This window comes from Chroicocephalus ridibundus, chromosome 8 (genome assembly GCF_963924245.1).
Source record: "Chroicocephalus ridibundus chromosome 8, bChrRid1.1, whole genome shotgun sequence".
In the NCBI taxonomy this organism is placed as follows: domain Eukaryota; kingdom Metazoa; phylum Chordata; class Aves; order Charadriiformes; family Laridae; genus Chroicocephalus; species Chroicocephalus ridibundus.
Window position 1 is genome coordinate 35097966 of NC_086291.1, and position 18430 is coordinate 35116395.

Consider the following 18430-nt stretch of genomic DNA (forward strand, 5'->3'; position numbering starts at 1 on the left):
GAATGCTGGTAGAAGTTATTCTGTGGCGGCTTAATCTACCAATGCTTCTCAAGTCTTCAGAACATCTACTTTCATTTTCTTATGTTACTAATATTTAGTATTATGCAGAGAATGTCAGAGCTTGACCCATCTTCACTGCAAAACTTATGCAGGCTTTAGCCATTGTCCATCGACGCTCATTAAATGCCTTGCACTGAATGCCAATGGAGCTTGAGGGACCATTAAGCTATTGGGGAAGTTTCCTGGTAATGCTGCCTCTGTCTAGGAGGTGAATTGAGAAGTAGGTGCTTCAGGAGTTTCATACACAGCTTATCGAGGGTGCTCTTCCTTGAGTAGTCCTGTGGTGATTCAAGTGCAAGGGTGTTTGGGGCAGTGCCTTAAAGTCAGTGCTGACTTTGCTTTCTCCTCCCCCAGCTGAAACTGAGTTAGAACAACTCTCACAGAAGGATGCGCTGTTGATACCTACTTTAGTTTGCATGTGCTGAGTGGGAAGGGAAATTGCATAGCTTCTGGTTTTTAACATACTGTAGCACAGTGTTCCATCCCTGACTATAATTTTCAGCACTTGAGAAACCTTTCCCATTGCATCTGCATCTGCCCTTAGCTTTAGTAATAACGTGCAGGGATAGCATCTCTTAATGCTAAAGAAATTTAATTTTGGCTGTAGATCCTCCGAATTCAACCTTGGGAACATTCTGAAGCCTATTGGGACAGATAGCTTATTTCAGATCCTCTCTGTCCCTGCTTATGTGTTCCCTCTATTTCCAAGAATTCTTCTGATGTTATTTTTACCCCCCTTTATACTCCAGTGTGAAATGCAGGCCTGTAAGTTCCGTCCTTGCCATAGTGGTTAGCATCTGGCCTTGACATTTATTTTGAGGGAAATGATGGCTTGCCAGACTGGCTAGCTATCTTTCTTTTCACTGGATAAGGATAAGAAAGATGAGAAGCAGTGCGTAGAAGCATGGAAAATACAGACCAGTCAGTAGGATAGTTTTAGAAAGATATCAAAATCTGTCTTCAGCAATCAAGCTATAGCCATAGAGTAAATTAAGCCAGTTGACGCTTCCTTTCTAATAAATCGCAAGGTCCTCCTTGTATCTGCTGGAGTTTGTGAAAAGTACTCCTTTCTCAAGGGAGTCTTCTGTGTGGATAATAGAGGAGCTACTGTTTGTGAAAGGGCATGAGTTATGCCAGTGGTGAAGATGCATCCAGGCTGCAGAAGGCCCGAGGTCCTAGTTTGAAAGATGAGAAGAGGGGTTTAGGGGGCCACCTTAATGCAGTAAAGCAGAGGAAGGCTATCAGAGCTTCAAAGTTTACTGTAGTTTCTTTTGATGCTGTAGTAGGTGACCCTAAGAAATAAGGATAGAGCTCAAGGAACACATGTGGACCCTGGAACTCTTCTGTGATGTATTGCACCTAGCTATGAGTTATATGAGAAGGCTTTATTATGTGGAGGAATGCTACCTTCTACCTTTTTTCCTTTCATAATTCAAACCTGCTTCTAGTAAAGATGACTGCGGAGTAATGGCAGTTTCACTCAGTAAGCCATAGCTGTAACACTAAGTTCTTAAACAAAAAAAAGCTTCTTTTGTGTATGACTGAGAGTGCTTGTTTCAAATTTTTGGCTTAGGTGTGTAAAGGAATATAATATTGCCTGGTAACTTTGTGTCCTAATCTGCCTCTTTGAATATTACTTATTGCACAATTTTATTAACAGATTTGTTTATTACATACTGCAAGTTCTTACATATAGAGAGTAGGTACTTTGTTAGTTAATCCAGATATTGCCTTAGAGTTAGTGCACCTGTGTAATATTTCATAAAAACATGTTCAGAGTATATGGTTTACCCCCTGTAGCCCTCCTTGCTTACTTCAGTCAAGTTTTGTGTTTGTTTTTTTTTTTTCCTCCTGCCTTCATGAAATAGTGACTTCTGAGCTTATTGGAAGGGGTTCACGTCTAGAAGAAAACTGTATCTTTATAGACTTGTACTTAAGAATTCAGAACATTGCTGTAGTCAAGTATTTTGACAAATGCCGTTCTTGCACTTCCATAATATCTCTAGAAGATGAATGAGAGGTTCAGCATCTACAGAAGTTTCTATTAGAAATGCTGTTTGGATGTGTTCATAACTTTCCAAAACATTGATCTTTCAAGCTGAAATTTACTGTATGTTTTTTGCACAAAGGTATTTGCAACTTATTTTCTTTTAAGTTTATATATTTTGTTTTCTCTTTGACCTATGGCAATGTGGCAAAAAAACAAATGCTTGGCAATAGTAATGAAAAAAAAATTTCGACTTTGAAAAAGATTGAAAACAAGTGGCTAAAGCTTGAAAATACTTTTTCAACAAAATAAGAGATAGTTTTGGAGGGGAGAAATGTATTGATCATTTGCAATAGTTGGTTGTCTCTAAGACAAACTTAGCATGGCTGTCTGCCTTTCTGTATGTGTGCACAGCTAATTGAATGCATGCTCTCCATTTTTTATTTTTTTTTTTTGGATCCAGCAGTCTCTTCTGTTGAAATCAAAGATCCAAGGAGTCTGGAATATCAAGTTTAATAATGAAAATACTTGACTTCGGGTTTTTTTTTTACTGTTTTCAAGGGAAACCAAATGCAACAACTTGTGACTTTTTTAAAATTTATATTTCATGCCAGAGTTTTAATGCTGTTAGCTTAGCTGTGTTGTGTAAATACTTTTGCAAATTTAACTGTATTTACTTTTAAACGATCACATGCTCTTTCATCTTGAATGTTTTGTGAGAGAGCTGATATCAGTTAATACAAAAAATTCTCCCTGGTTTTATATTCATTACTTTAAAAAGTGGCCTTACTAATTGTCTTGTCAGGATTTGAATGTTACCAAATGAAGTTAAACACCACCATACGTATTGTATATATAATTTGTCGTAAAACATTGTTAGCTCAGCTACCTGATGGAGACTGCTGTTTCTGTGAAGTAGCACCATTGCTTACTGAAGGAGGAGACTGAGCTTAACAATTAGTACGACAAATCAAGTTCTACAACATACAGGTGATATTCCCTGAAATGCATTCATGCTTTTCTTGGCAGCTGTCACTTCATTCTTATGTTGCATGGGATTTTTCTTTCTAATAATGTCTTAAGTCTCTCGTGCCTAACAAACAAGACCTCTTTCATGTCTGCTAATGCGAATGGCTGTTTTCAGCTGGTAGACGTCCTGAGACAGAGAAGCAATCCTGAAATATCTCAGGTTTGCTGCACTGAGTGCCTGCTCAGCATTTCAGAATGATCGTTGCTCTATTCAGTCTCAAATGTATGTATCTATCCAGCTGTCTTCACTTACTCCATATTGTGAGCATGTTAAATACTAAAAATAAGAGAAGCTATAAGTTATTGTGGGATAACTGCAGGGAATTATAAGCATGAATTCTCCAGGGATGTCATTACCTTGTGTTAATCACTTCACCTGTCAAGTCTTATTGTTCTGTGCATACACACATGGATGAACTAATGAGTACGCAAGAGAAGGTGACAGAACTAGAACTCAGTCATACTCTTATGTTGTCATATAGTCTTGATTACGTTCCAAGACTCCTGAGGTGAATTTATAGCTATAGTAATCTCTTCTCTATCCACGGCATTTAAATAACTGGTGTTTTAAATCTATTTGCATTTCTAAGCTACTCAATGAGATGTGAGCTCTGACTGCAGTGATGATAAGCCAGGGATACAGCTACTGTATAAGCAGCAAGCTAAAGATTATCATGTAAACATCAGTGTATAGTGTATAATAGCTGACTCGCCTTACTGCAGTGGAGAGGTCTTTCCAAAGAAAAAGAGGGGGTAAGCTACTACTAGGAGCTAAGCGACTTGTACACTGATGTATTAAGCTCTAAGGCAATTAGTCTAAATGCTTAGACAGCTTTGTTCCCTGCCCCAGATATCTTTCTCTTGTGACACTTTTCTATCAGACCCTATCAGTAAGCCTTCAAAGCATTACTTCTGCAGCCCAAACTGGAGGATTTAAATGTAAGGGAGGAAAATTCAAGATATGAAACTTATTTTTGATCAACCAGGCATCTCCTCCTTCCTACCCTTAGGAGTTCTGTATGTTAAAGAACTCAACTGGGATGTTATTCTCAAACTTTTCTGCTAGCTCCCCTCCAGTTAAGAGGAAACATTTACCATTTGGAGAAAGTATTGATCAGAGAGAGGAAATATTCCCTGCAGATTAATCTGTTATAGGGGGGCTGCCCATGTGTCTAAAAGGCTTGGATGCCATGTTTCATCAATGAAAGTAACTTGTGGAGACTCAGGTGTTCTTGTCTTCATATGGAAAGAATCCTCGCACCTTTTTCCACTTGTGCAAAGACTTTGTAACAGCGAAGTGTTATGTCAAAATAAGTGAGGTTTGCAATGAATTTAAAAGGCTAAAATCTCTCTAAACTCTGAAGATTACTTCCTTGTCATCTTCAGCCTGTTACATAGCTGTAGCTATGTAGCTGAAGCAATATTTGAAGGAAAACCCAGAGACAGGTAAGACTTCCAACTTGTTTCCAGAGAGAGAAATTGATCTTACGTGCTGTAGAGTTGCTGTTGAAGTATTGAGTTCTATAGGAAGAAATTCGTTTTAGGAGAGGTTCAGCTGTTGATACTTCAGTTTACACTCAAGTTTGTTAGGACAGTAGTTGATGGAAGAGCAAGAAGTAGGAAGCGATTGCGTTGGATGGATGAAGTTGTGGGATAGAATGAAGGCATTATCTACAGAGACTACCTGAATTATCCTCTTCAGCTGGACAGATGCTACTCTTTACTCAGTCCTGCTTGGTGAAATGGCTGTGTGTGTCTGGAGAAAAAAAGTTGCTCCCTCTAGTAATAGTCTCATCTGTTTGTCTTGGTCTACAGTGTATATTGTGAAGAATGCATGAGGGGTTTGGATTGGAGCCTTGAAGGTGTGTGATTGAACATAAGGTGACTTGTGAGGTTTCAAAAGTGTGAATGCTCTGTTTTAGCTGCTCACTGGAATAGTGTTGGTGATTTCACAGTATTTCTATGGAAAATAACTTGTTGTTCTTTGCTTGTGCTTTTTCAAGAATTGGAAAGGCAGTTGGTCAAGGGTGTATGACTCCTTCCCTCATGCATTTTTCTAGGCCATCTCTTGTGGCACTGGGAGGCTCTTAGCTTTTAGTTTTTTGCAAATATTTAGAACTGGCACCAGGAGACATAGTGTGGACTGCTTGTTGTCTGTGCTGTACAAACACAAAGGATGAAGTCACTGCCTCCTGAGGGGCCCTCTGTCCAGGAAAAACAGGAAGCCCAAGGATGAAACCTCAGCTCTGTGCCCAGTTATGCTTGTTAGTAGACAGCCAACTTAAATCAAACCAAACATGATCTTGTATTTAGCATTGTATTTCAAATTAATATTCCCACCCGGAATCACGGAATCTTCAGAGTTGGAAGGGACCTCTAGAGATCATCTAGTCCAACTCCCCTGCTAGAGCAGGATTGCCTAAAGCACATTCCTCAGGGATACATCCAGGCGGGTCTTGAAAATCTCCAGAGAAGGGGACTCCACAACCTCCCTGGGCAGCCTGTTCCAGTGCTCTGTCACCCTCACTGTAAAGAAGTTTTTCCGTGTATTTGAACGGAACTTCCTATGTTCTAGCTTGTGCAAAAGTCTTATGTGGAAATTCAGTAGCATGGCGGGGTGTCTCTGTCGCTGAGCAACTCTAACTAGAGGGTTTCCCTTCATCCATGTGGTCCAGAGCTGAGAGCTGTCTTTTAAGAACTCTTTGTATGTGTGTCTAAGCTTCAGACTCAAACTAGAGAGTTTCTGGAGGGACTGCCTTGGGGCTGTGAAAAGGGTTTGGATCTGAAAGGTCCATAAAAAGAATGATATGAAAGCCTGCGTTTCCTCCTATGGTAGCTTCTTGACTTGAATGTCTGAAAACCTTTTTCCAGAGATTGTAAGAAACGCAGGCTTTTTTGAGCTCATTGATTTTTCTTTTATATGTATGTGTTTGTGTGTAGTGGGGGACCAGAACATTTTACATCAACTTATTGTAGTTCCTTCAGTGGAGTTGAAATTCTGAGGGTTAAGTGCTGAATCGAAGCCTTCTCCTTGTCCATTGGCCCTTTCAGTTCTGGGAAAGCATCTGTGTCTGAGAAAAGAATTTATAGTATGTGCTTCTACTTTAGCGTACACTTCAGTGTATGCTAAATGTTTTTGCTGACTTAATCTGAAGTTTGACAGGCATGATTCTGTCCATCACTGGGACAGGACTTGGCTTGCTTTCTGTGCCCAACATAGTGAAAATAAAATTAAGGGCCCATAAATCCGGATATTCTACAAGGACTATAATTCATTTAGCTTTCCTTAAGTGTCCCTCAATGGCTAGCAATTATAAATCAGTAGTCTCATTTTTCAAAGTTTAATTGGAATGAATGTAGACTGATTTAAGGTCTCTGAAAGATTAAAGCTAAATCATGAAACACTTGAGCCAACCTACCAAAAAAAAGTCCCAATGTGTGCATTAGTAACTCATTTGATGCTGACTGATGCTGATGAGAAGACTTTTCCTAAAGTAAGCATGAAGCACACTTGCCTAGTTTTTAGACTTGCTACTATCAGATAAGTTTATGGTACGTTCAGATTGCTTGCCTTCATGTAACAAGAAGGAAGAATTAGTAAATGAAGTCCTAGATGGTGTACTTCTGACTCTGTGCAGTAGTTAATAAAAGCTGCATAAAAGTTAATAAAAAAGTCTCTGGTCTTGTTCCTATAAACAGTTTATGATGGCGACAACTGTCAGTTGTTTTTCCATTGTCCACTTTGGCTGTAAGCCAGTAAATTGTAGAATAGCTGTTTTCCTTGCTGTAATTTTGGAACTTCTAACTGTTTTTGTAACTTCTTTTTTAAATAGGATTTATGAAAGTGGGGGACTAATGGTATTTGTCTGCTAAAGCTGAGTACAGGCAGGACCCGTGCTCTGCAAGTGTCACTTAACTTTACCACTAATCTTGGAGCTATAGCACCACCTGCTATTCTTGCTTTAGATTTCGCAAGTGAAAATGGAATTATCTGTTGTGGTGTAGCAGTTTGTAAATTATCTGTGGCAGTTTAGTTTTAAACTATTAAATTTGTGCTGTCTGTGATTCAAATTAAATATAAAGTGAAACCTTCAGAGCAAAGAGATTGAGATATAAACGCAATGCCATCTCATTCCAAGGAAGAAACAGCCATGTTAAATAGATGTGGACCATGGCAGTCCTTTCCTGTCCTGTCTTCGGGGACAGAAGCTTTTTTTTAATGTTGAAAAGGTAGATTAAAATGGTGGATTAGCTAATGCAGAGCACAGATATTTGGAATGCTGATCAGTAATAGGGGTTTAAGTGGTGGGTGTGTTTTTCTTTAAGCAAAACCCTTTACCACTTAAAGGATCAAGCCTAAGCGCTCGAGGGAATAAGTCTTTGGGAATAGCCTGCCAAATGTTCTTGGGAATATGTCGTACTGAGAGTAATATGTCTTGCAACACTAGTAACTTCGGATTTGGGCAATTTGATATTCCCTTGTAAATTCAAAATGACAAAAACTTGTCTGGCCTTTAGAGAATGTGTCGTGCCTAGTTAGCTTTCAGTGGACTTGCCAAGTTGGTAACAGCTTCTGGTCATGTGCCACAGTGGTAGTTGTCTGTAGATTTTTCTTATGAGTTGAGGAGAGTCAGGTGGACTTTCAGTTCTCAATGTATTCATTAGACTCGTGCGTCTTAGTGAACCAGACTTACCTTTGACTTGAGTTTTGTCTGTTGAGGTCCAGACTTGGAGCTCTCACCTGGAGAAGTGCATGTGTTTGTCTTGCAAGGCTGGGTGTAGTCTGTGTGGGTGTTTAGGTGGGACACCCTGGAGGAGGGTGGGAGTTAGAGCTGGTAAGCAGATGATGCTCTTGCTTAATCGTAAACAATCACCAAGTCTGTGGCTTCACAGCTGCTAGAGATGAGTGAAGCTAGGTTATTGACTGACTGAAAAGTAAGTTCAAAAACTTGAAAAATATTAACGTATGACAAAAGAAGGGAAAGGAGAGGTTGACTGGTGACAGGGGAGGTGCCCTTCTGACCTTTTCAGGGGTAACCCTCAGATTGACTGGAGTTTATGGTGTAATCCAAGGTAAGTATCACACCTTTGCTTGCTGGGTGCCTGCAGCAAATGTGTCTGGTCATAAGAGGTGTTTGCCAATCTGAAAATTTGGTCAATAACTTTAAATTAGCTATTTGTAGGTTAACTGCTAGCAAGAGAAATACTCTTAACACCTTTTAGCAAAGCGTTTCATATTTCGTTGAAGGGTGAAATGATCACTGTTTTATTGTGGTGGTTTATTTCTTATTATGTTCAGCATTTATAAACCAGTTATACCTTGTATGGAAGACGTTAGAGGAGCATAAAAGTATTAGTTTGAATAATGTGGGTCTCTGATATCAAAGTACTTCATGCTCATTTTTGTACTGTTTCACAAAAACAACTTTGTCTTGAATGTGGTTTGTGTGCACACTTATGTTAATCTATGCATATGAACTTCCTGCCTAGTGACTTTTGAATCATGTAGCATGCTAGTTAAGATACTTCAAGTTCCTTTCTGAAAAGATTGTGATTTATCTTGATGGTGCAGCGCAGATTGATTTAGACTTCTCCCATGCTCTTATCCACAGCAATTGGAGCAGATCCAGAAGGAGCTAAGTGTTCTGGAAGAAGATATCAAACGAGTAGAGGTGAGGTGCCCAGACATTGTTCTGACTCTGGCAATTTTTCATTTTCATCAAGCTGTCTGCCTTGCTGTGGGGCTGCTGTGTTAAATTTATGGCATTTGAGTCAGTAATGGGAAAATGAACAGATGGTGGTCTTTCTTTAATTTGTTCATTTAGGTGATGCCTGCGAGCTGCAGGTTGGTAAGAGGGGACTTCGTTGAAACCTAGGTCTTGTATAATCATATCTTCCGTTTTTTTTTTTTGTGTTGGTAGTGAGTATTTTAGAATAATTGCTAGAGATCCACAGCTGGTGTATTGATCATAACTTAGAACTTTGCGTTGCAGTGTTCTGGCTATTTTCACACGCTATTTAAATCTTAGCAGCTTGCCACTCTTCAGATGGAGAGGTATTGGGGGGGTGCACAAGAGAGCTGTGATACAGAGACTGGGTAGGAACAATACCAGCTCCTGCTGCATGTCACAACAGAAGCAATCTGCTGCCTCCTGATATAATTTTCTCCATTCCTTAATGATGGGGATCTCTCGAGATTTTTGTTAAGAATTATTCTCCAAGTATTTGTGAACCCATCAGCTCAGTCCTTTTGTCCTTATTGAGTCCTTAGGTTCCTTCTTGGTTCTCTTTCTCTGATCATTCTAGTGTTTTGATCTTGGAGCAGGAAAGTGGTGTTTCACGAATGCATCAGACTGACACCTCTCAAATAGCATTAAAGGTATTGGGAATCAGTTTGCAGGTCTGCTTCTCTCTTCTTGCTCATCTCAAGCAGTCAGCATGAGCTCCCAACCACTACCCAAAAGCCTTTTGGATTTCTTCACTTCCAATTTATATGCATGCTAATGAATTATCCAAATATAAAGAGAGCTGACAATTGCAGGAACTTCCCTTCAGCTGATACTATGCAAATTGTAACGTGGTCTGAAAATTGCTGTTATCTACCTATTTCCCTAAATGTTTCTCAGCTCTTGGGAAATAAATATACCTTAGCATGTTTCCTTGAGACTGGTAAAATAGGTCTTCAGATCTCGGAGAAGCTATATCCAAAGCTGCAGGATCCCTTGGAAAGTATCTAGCTACCTGCTTCTCTGCTCTTTAATCAGGCACTTCAGCGGACTGCAGGTGGGGTACATATCTGTTGTGTGATAGTGACCTTGGCTCTGATCTCTAAAGCCTGGGATCTCTCTTGTCACAGATATCCTACTTTCTACCTAACAACTAATGGGCATCTAGTGGGAATTTGAAAAGTGCCAGTAATGTTGTCCTGGAACACCTTGCCCCCTAACTAATGAGCTGCAGCATCCTGCATAGCTTCCATTTCTTGAACAGATAGAAGGTACAGTCTCACACTGGGTACACAGCAGTGATTTAGGCAGTGACAAAGGCAAGTTTATATGCAAAGTTTGTCTTCTGTGGACTTGCCCCACAGAAGAATGATAGATCCTCTTTTAAGTCTGGAGCACAATACCACCTTTGCCCTGTCATCTTGTGGCTATTCTTGCCATGACCAGCATTACTTTCAAGTGCAAAGGCTATTAGATAAAAGCTTGCACATATCTCAAAAATGCAGTTATAGCTTGCTGCTTTTGCCATGTTTAAGGGAGGTCCTGGGGTAGAGTCAGTTGGACGGTAACCAAATCCATTGATTTTTTTTTTTTTTTAAGTATCAACTCCAGAACTGCCTCTTTTGGGGCAAAAAGTACTGTAGTTGTAGAATTTCTTATACCGGGTTAGAAAATCAAGAAAACAAATGTTTCTTCTTCTTCTAGGTGAGAGTTGAATAAATGTAGATTCAGTTGGTTATCTGCTTGGAAAACAAAACCACTACTGTGTGAACACCATGTATTAGATGGTGCCTACTATTCATGTTCTGTTAGCTTTGCTGTAACTTGGCTTTCTGTTTCAGGAAATGAGTGGCTTGTATTCCCCAGTCAGTGAGGACAGTACGGTGCCGCAGTTTGAGGCTCCTTCACCTTCACACAGGTATGGAGCTTGCAACTCGGAACTTGGATTTCAAGCTGTCCATATTGCACTGTACTCACTAATCCTCTCCATGCTATGCCCAAAATATGAGCAAAACTAGTTTTTGAGTGACATACAATATTTTCCTGTTCTGTTTTTGATTGGTATAAACTTTATGTGAACAAAGCAGTGAAGAAAAAGCTATCTGAGTCTGCAGTTGGATGAAAAGTATACTCTAAATCAGATGCTGGGGAAAGCTGGTGGTTTTAAATGTAGTGTGGATTAGTTAACTTGAGGCATGAGTCTTTGCTATGGTCTGAAATATTACTGTTAAATACATGCTACCTGAACGTTATGCAGTTCTGCTTGGCATATGAGAGGTCTTAACACTGTATGGTATTGGTGTCCTACTCAGTGTGAATGGCTGAAGGTATGGGCTCACAAGATCAAAAATTTTAATTATACAGCTTATTGATTCTGTTCATCTGACTGATTTGATTTAATGAAATGCCTTTCTAGCAACCTATTTTCAATGTGGCTTTTTTTTGTCTGGAATATTGTGAGTCTGCCTTCTGGATGATAAAACTGCAGATGCTTCTTGTGTTCAAGTTGCATGTGCCAAGGTTTGAAGTGCTCTACTTCTTCGTAGCCATGGCTTTTGGTTGTAAGAAGCTCTAGTTTTGCAGGGCCAAGTTTTGTTCTCTTCCACCTCTTAACAGGTGAGTTCTCTAAACTGTTGACTTCTGTTATAAAATTGTACCGGTACCCTTTCTGCAATTAGCAGCTCTAAACCTAACAGCCCAGAAATAAGTAGGAAAAAATGATCAGACTTCCTCCCCTACAGAGATTTAGATACAGTGCTCTGGTAGGGAGTCTGGCAATACTGGCTGGGATTTCTTACCAAGATGCTATTTCTAGACATTGAGACCAGATTCTCTCATATTTCGATGAAGCTCTGGCTGGCCCTGAAGGGAAAGGACAGCAGTATGGCCAAGATGGATGGGAACAGCATTTGTTATTCTGCTCTTTACTGCTTGTTTAGTTTTTTCGGGTGCAGGTGTGTTTTTTTGATGTGGCTTATTGCTGTTTTGCCAAGAAGCAGTTTTGTGAAGCTGACAAGATTCTTGTCAGGTTCTACTAGTTTTCTGGTTATTGGTTACTAAATAGATTGCTTGTTGCTTCCTTCGTGGTACTGCTGCTTGGGGAAAACTTGAGCACTGGTTGGGCTCAAGCTCCTGAAGAACTCTTTATCTGTTGAAAGCTGGAATAACATTTTAAGACCAAGAGTTTTGATGAAAGAGTTTTGGGGGGAAAAAAAAAATCTGCTGTGAGACCTTCACTGGCTTCAGTCTACTGAGAATTTCTTATTATTCCTTTATGCCTGTTCATTGCATGTCCTAGGATCAATCACTCTCACTCTTGCTTTTGAATGTGTAAGATAGTGTCCAAAATATTTTAGTGACTTTGGATTGATGTGCTTTACCTGCAGGTGCAGAGACCATGGGCTCTCTTTGTTGCCTGGTCGTCTTATGCTTGTCTGGTTCCATCTCAGCTGTGTCTTGAACTTTGGGGTTTTTCCTCTGGTACAGCGTGCTAGGGGTGGGATATAATAAGATGTTTAGGGGTTTTCTAGGGTATCTGGGGTTGCCTTTTTCTCTCTGCTTGAGAAGGCCCCTTTTCTGCTTCTCAATGACATTCCTGCATTAAGAAGTAGTCCTGAGTGTTTGAAGAGGAAATGGTACCTAAAGGAAGTGTCTGAACAGGCCTAAGTTGTTGCCAGACTCTTTAACTTCTGTCCCAGCTCTATTCTGACAGTTTTGTGTAATTCAAGTAATTGAATTGGTTTGAATTACCAGAACTCAGATTCCAGAAAGGTCTACCACTTGAAATTTATTTTCTTTTCAACATTAAATGTAAGTTTTGGAGAGTATCTCAAAAGCTGTAACTGTGATTCCTCCTTGGAAAGAGTGCTGCAGAACAGCTGATAGGAGCTTTAGAGTATGATGATTTTTTTTTAGCTGTGTTAACTGAAATATTTAATATCCAAATTACATTTTAGAGATGCTGTGAATCACTAAGAATGAACTACAAATATAGTTTGGGATGGTTTCGCTTCCATGTTAAAATGTTATCGAACTTGCAGAGACGTTTTAACTTATCAGTGAATTAAAATGATATATTTAAATTGGAATATAACTTGTTAACATGCTGAACACCCTGATAATGAAATATAATTGTATAAAATTTTGCTTATGTGTCTTATAAATAGTACAAGGTTATCACAGGCCCTTGCTGAGATGAAGAAAAACTCTTTAGCCTTTAAAGTTCAAGAAAATATTCCTCTGGAATTCAGTTTTATCTGGTCTCTAGTGACTTGCCCTTATTCATCTACTTCCTCTAAATCAGAGGCTTGCTTCATTAATTCTCTGTTTCTTTTCATTGTTTGTAGCTTCTTTTTGCCACACTTTTAGCATCATCAAAATGTGAAATTACTGTGGCTCCCCATCTTCCTTCATAAGTTCTTTAGCAATAAAACAAGTGTGGCTATCATGTTCAATATGTTCTCGGCTTCAAGAAACAAGTGTTTTCTCTTATGCTTGTACAGGGTATGATGAAATATTAAATTGGGTAATGGCACAGCACTTGTTTACAGCCTTGCAGATTGCTAGGCTTGTATACTAATAGAGAACAAGAGGGGAAGAGTAAGGGAAAAGAACAAATAGTTCTGTTGGGTTTTTCTGAACACGCACGCGTGCTATTTTTGCTACCAGTAAGTGGTGCAAACAGGAGATATGAATAAGCAACTTCTCTGTGACTGTGTATTCAGGCAGTAACAGCAATAACAAACTATCACTCTAATAGAAGTTTATAGGGAAAGATTTTGATCTAAAAATTAGTTTCCTGGTAACTGTGATTCAGTTATCGAAATCCTGATCTTGTTTTCCTCCATTTGTTCTAATTACCCCTTCCCACTCCCATAAGGGTTTAACAAATGGGATTTAAAGTCTGCAAGTTGCTGTGTTTTTGTTGCTGTTCCAGGTTTTTAAATATGTTGTGTCAGTGTAGCTGAATCTTCTAATTGAACCTAATGTTACAGCTTTCTAAAAAAGAATTCAGAGGGAACTCCTGGAATTTTCTGATTATTTGCATCCGGTTTTTAAAAGGGAAAACATTCAAGCGTATGCCAGTTAACTCAGCTACAGGCACTGCACAGAAATGACTTTGAATTTGTATTCTGGTTAGGGAGATGACGTTTGCACTCCTGAAGGTTTTACATCACCAGACAACCTGCAGCAAAATGAGACCAGACGCTCAAAGTCTGTGTGTTTTGCTGTTAATTGCCACTATACCTGTCTCAGAATGGAGTACTTTTTCATTACTTTCCAGCCCAGCATCTTACTTATGCAGGATCTGCTGTGTGTGCTTCATTATTTCGTGTGGCCACGTTCTAATTTAAAGTTCATTGTCCCTGACCATGCCCAAAACAGCTCTGCTGTTTTCTCCCTTGCAGTAGCTTGCAGCAAATAATGATTTTTATCCCTCAGATTTTCTTGGTTTGCAGCTTTTGTCTTGCCTGTAACAGAAGCCAAATCAATCTCATCTTACAAGTTAACCGCTAATGAGACTTTAAAATCATCTCTCATCTTCTGTTTCTACTTCCCTCTGCCTCCAGGGGAGCTTTAAAACATTCAGAGAAATATTGAACCACTATACTACTATTTCATGCTTCTAGACTTACAGGTGCCCTGACGGGCATTTCAGCCAAACCACTAATTTTATGACCAAGAATGTCAGGTCTAAGCATCAGTTCTGGCAGCTGTTCCATAAACATCAATAGGTACAATCACCTTTTACAAAAGCAGGACCTATAGCAGTGTTCTGGCAGCTTTCTAAAGAAACCTTCAGCTTTCCCCAGCAATGCTTAAATCTAAGGCTACCTTGTAAGTAAGACCCAGATAGTTTTGTTTCTGTCCAAGCCAAATGATATAGCAGAAGCTAGTTATAAAGATTTTTTAGAAACAAATCATGGTGGTGTTTGTAATGTGTTCTTCGTAATAAATGATGTTTTTCTTTACTTTAATCTGGCTTTGGTGTGTTATTGTGAGAGCTAAATATTTTGCTTATATGTGCAAGAATACTGAACCACCTGTCTTCTGCTTCTATCAGTAGATTGGTTTGCAGTTTTGAAAGTTAGATCTCTTGAGTTAGCCTATGTATACTATGTTTTGAAAACAGTGATTTAAGGTATGTTGTGTGTCATAGACACTACATAGCTAAATATGGTGTGGCATTTTCTAATAATAGTAATCCTGGCTGTCACTATGTTTTTAGTTTATTTCTGTATTTCATTACTTGTGTCTGTTCTGTGTGTCTTCAGAGATGTCTGGAATACTAGTGTCTATCTTAAGCTGATTTCTCTGGCTTTTCTCTTCACAGTGCTGTTTCAATTGCCATGGCATTAAACTTTTTTTTAAAGGAACTGAAAACCAATGGTAGCATGTTATTTTCAGAATGTCTTATTCTACATATTTCATACAAAAGATGTGCTTTTGTATTCTCATTGGAAATTATTAGATTGCACTACACATAATTGTGTGTGACAGCATTCTGCTCTTAGAGATCCCTCTATTTATAAAAAAAAATAAATTCCTCCCAAACAAAAAATAACTTTGTGTTCTCTGTCTGTAAAATGAATTTCAAAGGCAAATATGCTACAGGATGTAAAGGTGGGAATAACAAATAGGTTAAAAATGATAAAGAACGGTTGATTTAAGCAGACTATTTCTTTTGGTTTTGCAGTAGTATTATTGATTCCACGGAGTATAGCCAGCCTCCAGGATTCAGCAGCAGTTCTCAGGTAAGGTAATACATGTGTCTGTGCACGGGGCGGGGGGAACGGGAAAGTTAATGTGGAGGTTGGGCAGAGATTAGGCACAACTCCATCTGACTCCAGTCAAATAGAGTCTTGCAAATGCTTATAACTGGTTATATGGACAAACTGGAGCCAAGACTACAGCTGTAGGAATGACTATGCATGATTGTGAGTGTCTACACTGATGCCATCAAAGAAATCTGGTGTAATATATTTAGACACTGACTTTATTCTCAAAGCTGACTCTTCCATGGCAGAGGGGATATTTTTTGCTCTTCATCCCATCTCCCAAGTGGGCAGCATTTGGGAAGGAAGGTAAATCCCTGACCCTTTGCATGGATTTAAATAACTTTGGATCAAGCTTGACTTTCAAAACAAGAAACATTCATTCTCCAAACATACAGCTGTCTTGTAGCTTGTCCTTGTTAAGGCCTTACAAACTGTATTATAAATGCACATAGAGGGTAAAAAGTTGCATATACAGTGAAGGTGTTTGGCAAGCAGCCTCCAAATGGTCTGATCTACAGGGCCTCCTGAATGCCAAGCAGCACAGTTCTGATCTTGCAGCTCAGAGTGATTCAGCTGGGCTGGGAGGATGGCACTAGTATCTAGCTGACAGCTTCAAAAAGGTTAAACGGTTTTGATTTAGACAGACAGACTGTTGATTACGTCAGCTTGTGCCTTTGGTGCTCTCTGGTGGTGGTGGTACACAGCTATATCAAGCTGGTAAATAAAGTAGAAGTGCTATTGGATCTTGTTTGATGGAGTAACTGATATAAAGAAAAAACAACTGCATTTTGGACTGATATGCATGTATCTGTGCATGCAGGTTTTTGGGGTTTGTGGCTAAGTAATTGGTAATTAGAAATTTCCCGCTATTAATCTTTAGAAAAAAGCTTGTAATTCTTGCTACTGTGGTCTGGGAGACTTTTGCTTGAACAAAGAATTGTAGCTCTACCTCACTTCAGAGGGCAGGTGAAATGTGGTTGGAGATCTTACGTTCAGGACTCTGATATGGTATAGTGTGTGTGTTCTCTACTGACACTACTTTTTTGTTCTATTTCAAAGACAAAATTAATAGCATAGTTGTACTTCTGGTAAGCGCAGAAAACAAACAACGTAGACTTCTTTGTCATTCTGTATGACAGCCTTATTTGTGTGAGAATAATCTTTTTTTGTCCTAAAATGCAATTTTTTTTTATGCTCAAGAGTGCAACATCTCTACTCTAGTGTAAATTTGAATTAGACTTTAATATATGTTTGGATGGGGAGTTGAAAGAGAACTCTTGAAGTTAAATTCTTCATTCAAAATCAGCAAGACTTTACCATAAAAATACTTTGAAGAATATAAGTTGTACTTTTTTCTGATTGTTGTTCATGGCAAAAATTGTAGATTGGGCAGTGATGGCTGAAAAGCTACGCTAGGTTGGAAAACATAGCTTTCTTTCTCAATATAATTACTTTGTGCATTGCTCATGAACATGTTCTTAGGGAAGAATTTATATACGGCAAAGCTACAGGACAGTTTTCTTCTAGAAGCTGAGCTTCAGAAGTAAATTGTGGACAGGTCACAAAAGCCCTGGGGAATTCCGCAGGTGGTATTTAGTGGCAGTACTTTTCTGATAGAAATAAGGAGCTTGTGTGTAGCTGCGAAGCTTTTACGCAGTTGTTAGAGGATTCTTCAGAGCACCTAATGAAGTTCAGACACTAAAATCACTCTTGATAACAGAGCAGTCCTAACTAAAGTTCTCAACTAGGACAACCATAGTAGTTTTAGCAGTTGAATAAAAATTGCTTGGCTATGTTTTCTCTTCTTTCACTCCTGTTTCCCAGCATTGCTTAACCAGGGAGCAGACTTATAGAAAGTGGGTCTGTGACGAGTGGTGTTCCCCAGGGGTCAGTACTGGGTCCAGTCCTCTTCAATATATTCATCAATGACCTGGATGAGGGGATAGAGTGCACCCTCAGCAAGTTTGCCGATGACACAAAGCTGTGGGGTGTGGCTGACACACTGGAAGGCTGTGCCACCATACAGAGAGACCTGGACAGGCTGGAGAGCTGGGCAGAGAGGAACCTTATGAAATTCAACAAGGGCAAGGGTAGGGTGCTGCACCTGGGGAGGAATAACCCCCTGCACCAGGACAGGTTGGGGGCTGTCCTGCTGGAGAGCAGCTCTGTGGAAAGAGACCTGGGAGTCCTGGGGGACAACAGGATGACCATGAGCCAGCAATGTGCCCTCATGGCCAAGAAGGCCAAGGTCACCCTGGGGTGCATCAAGAAGAGTGTGGCCAGCAGGTGGAGGGAGGTCATCCTCCCCCTCTGCTCTGCCCTGGTGAGGCCGCACCTGGAGTACTGTGTCCAGTTTTGGGCTCCCTGGTTCGAGAAGGACGGGGAACTGCTGGAGAGGGGACAGCAAAGGGCTACCAAGATGCTGAGGGGACTGGAACATCTCTCTCATGAAGAAAGGCTGAGGGATTTGGGTTTCTTCAGTCTGGAAAAAAGAGGGCTGAGGGGGGATCTTATCCGTGCTTATAAATACGGAAAGGGTGGGTGTCAGGAGGATGGGGCCAGGCTCTTTTCAGTGGTGCCTGGGGACAGGACAAGAAGTAATGGGCACAAACTGGAGCATGGGAAGTTCCACCTAAACATGAGGAGGAACTTTTTTCCTTTGAGGGTGGCAGAGCCCTGGAACAGGCTGCCCGGAGAGGTGGTGGAGTCTCCGTCTCTGGAGACATTCCAAACCCGCCTGGACGCGTTCCTGTGCCACCTGCTCTGGGTGACCCTGCTCTGGCAGGGGGTTGAACTGGATGATCTCCAGAGGTCCCTTCCAACCCTTTGATTCTATGAAACTCAATAAA

At 40.0% G+C, this 18430-nt stretch overlaps 1 protein-coding gene across 3 annotated transcripts in view; it reads left to right on the forward strand.

Annotated features, from left to right (window-relative positions):
- The window catches only part of COP1 (COP1 E3 ubiquitin ligase), a 137255-nt gene that overhangs the window by 16376 nt on the left and 102449 nt on the right, over window positions 1-18430 (forward strand). For all 3 annotated transcript variants that reach the window (XM_063343118.1, XM_063343120.1, XM_063343119.1), the window contains exons 7-9: window positions 8689-8748; window positions 10644-10720; window positions 15500-15557. In XM_063343118.1, coding sequence (XP_063199188.1) covers window positions 8689-8748; window positions 10644-10720; window positions 15500-15557 — 195 coding nt within the window. The remainder of the gene's footprint in view (window positions 1-8688; window positions 8749-10643; window positions 10721-15499; window positions 15558-18430) is intronic.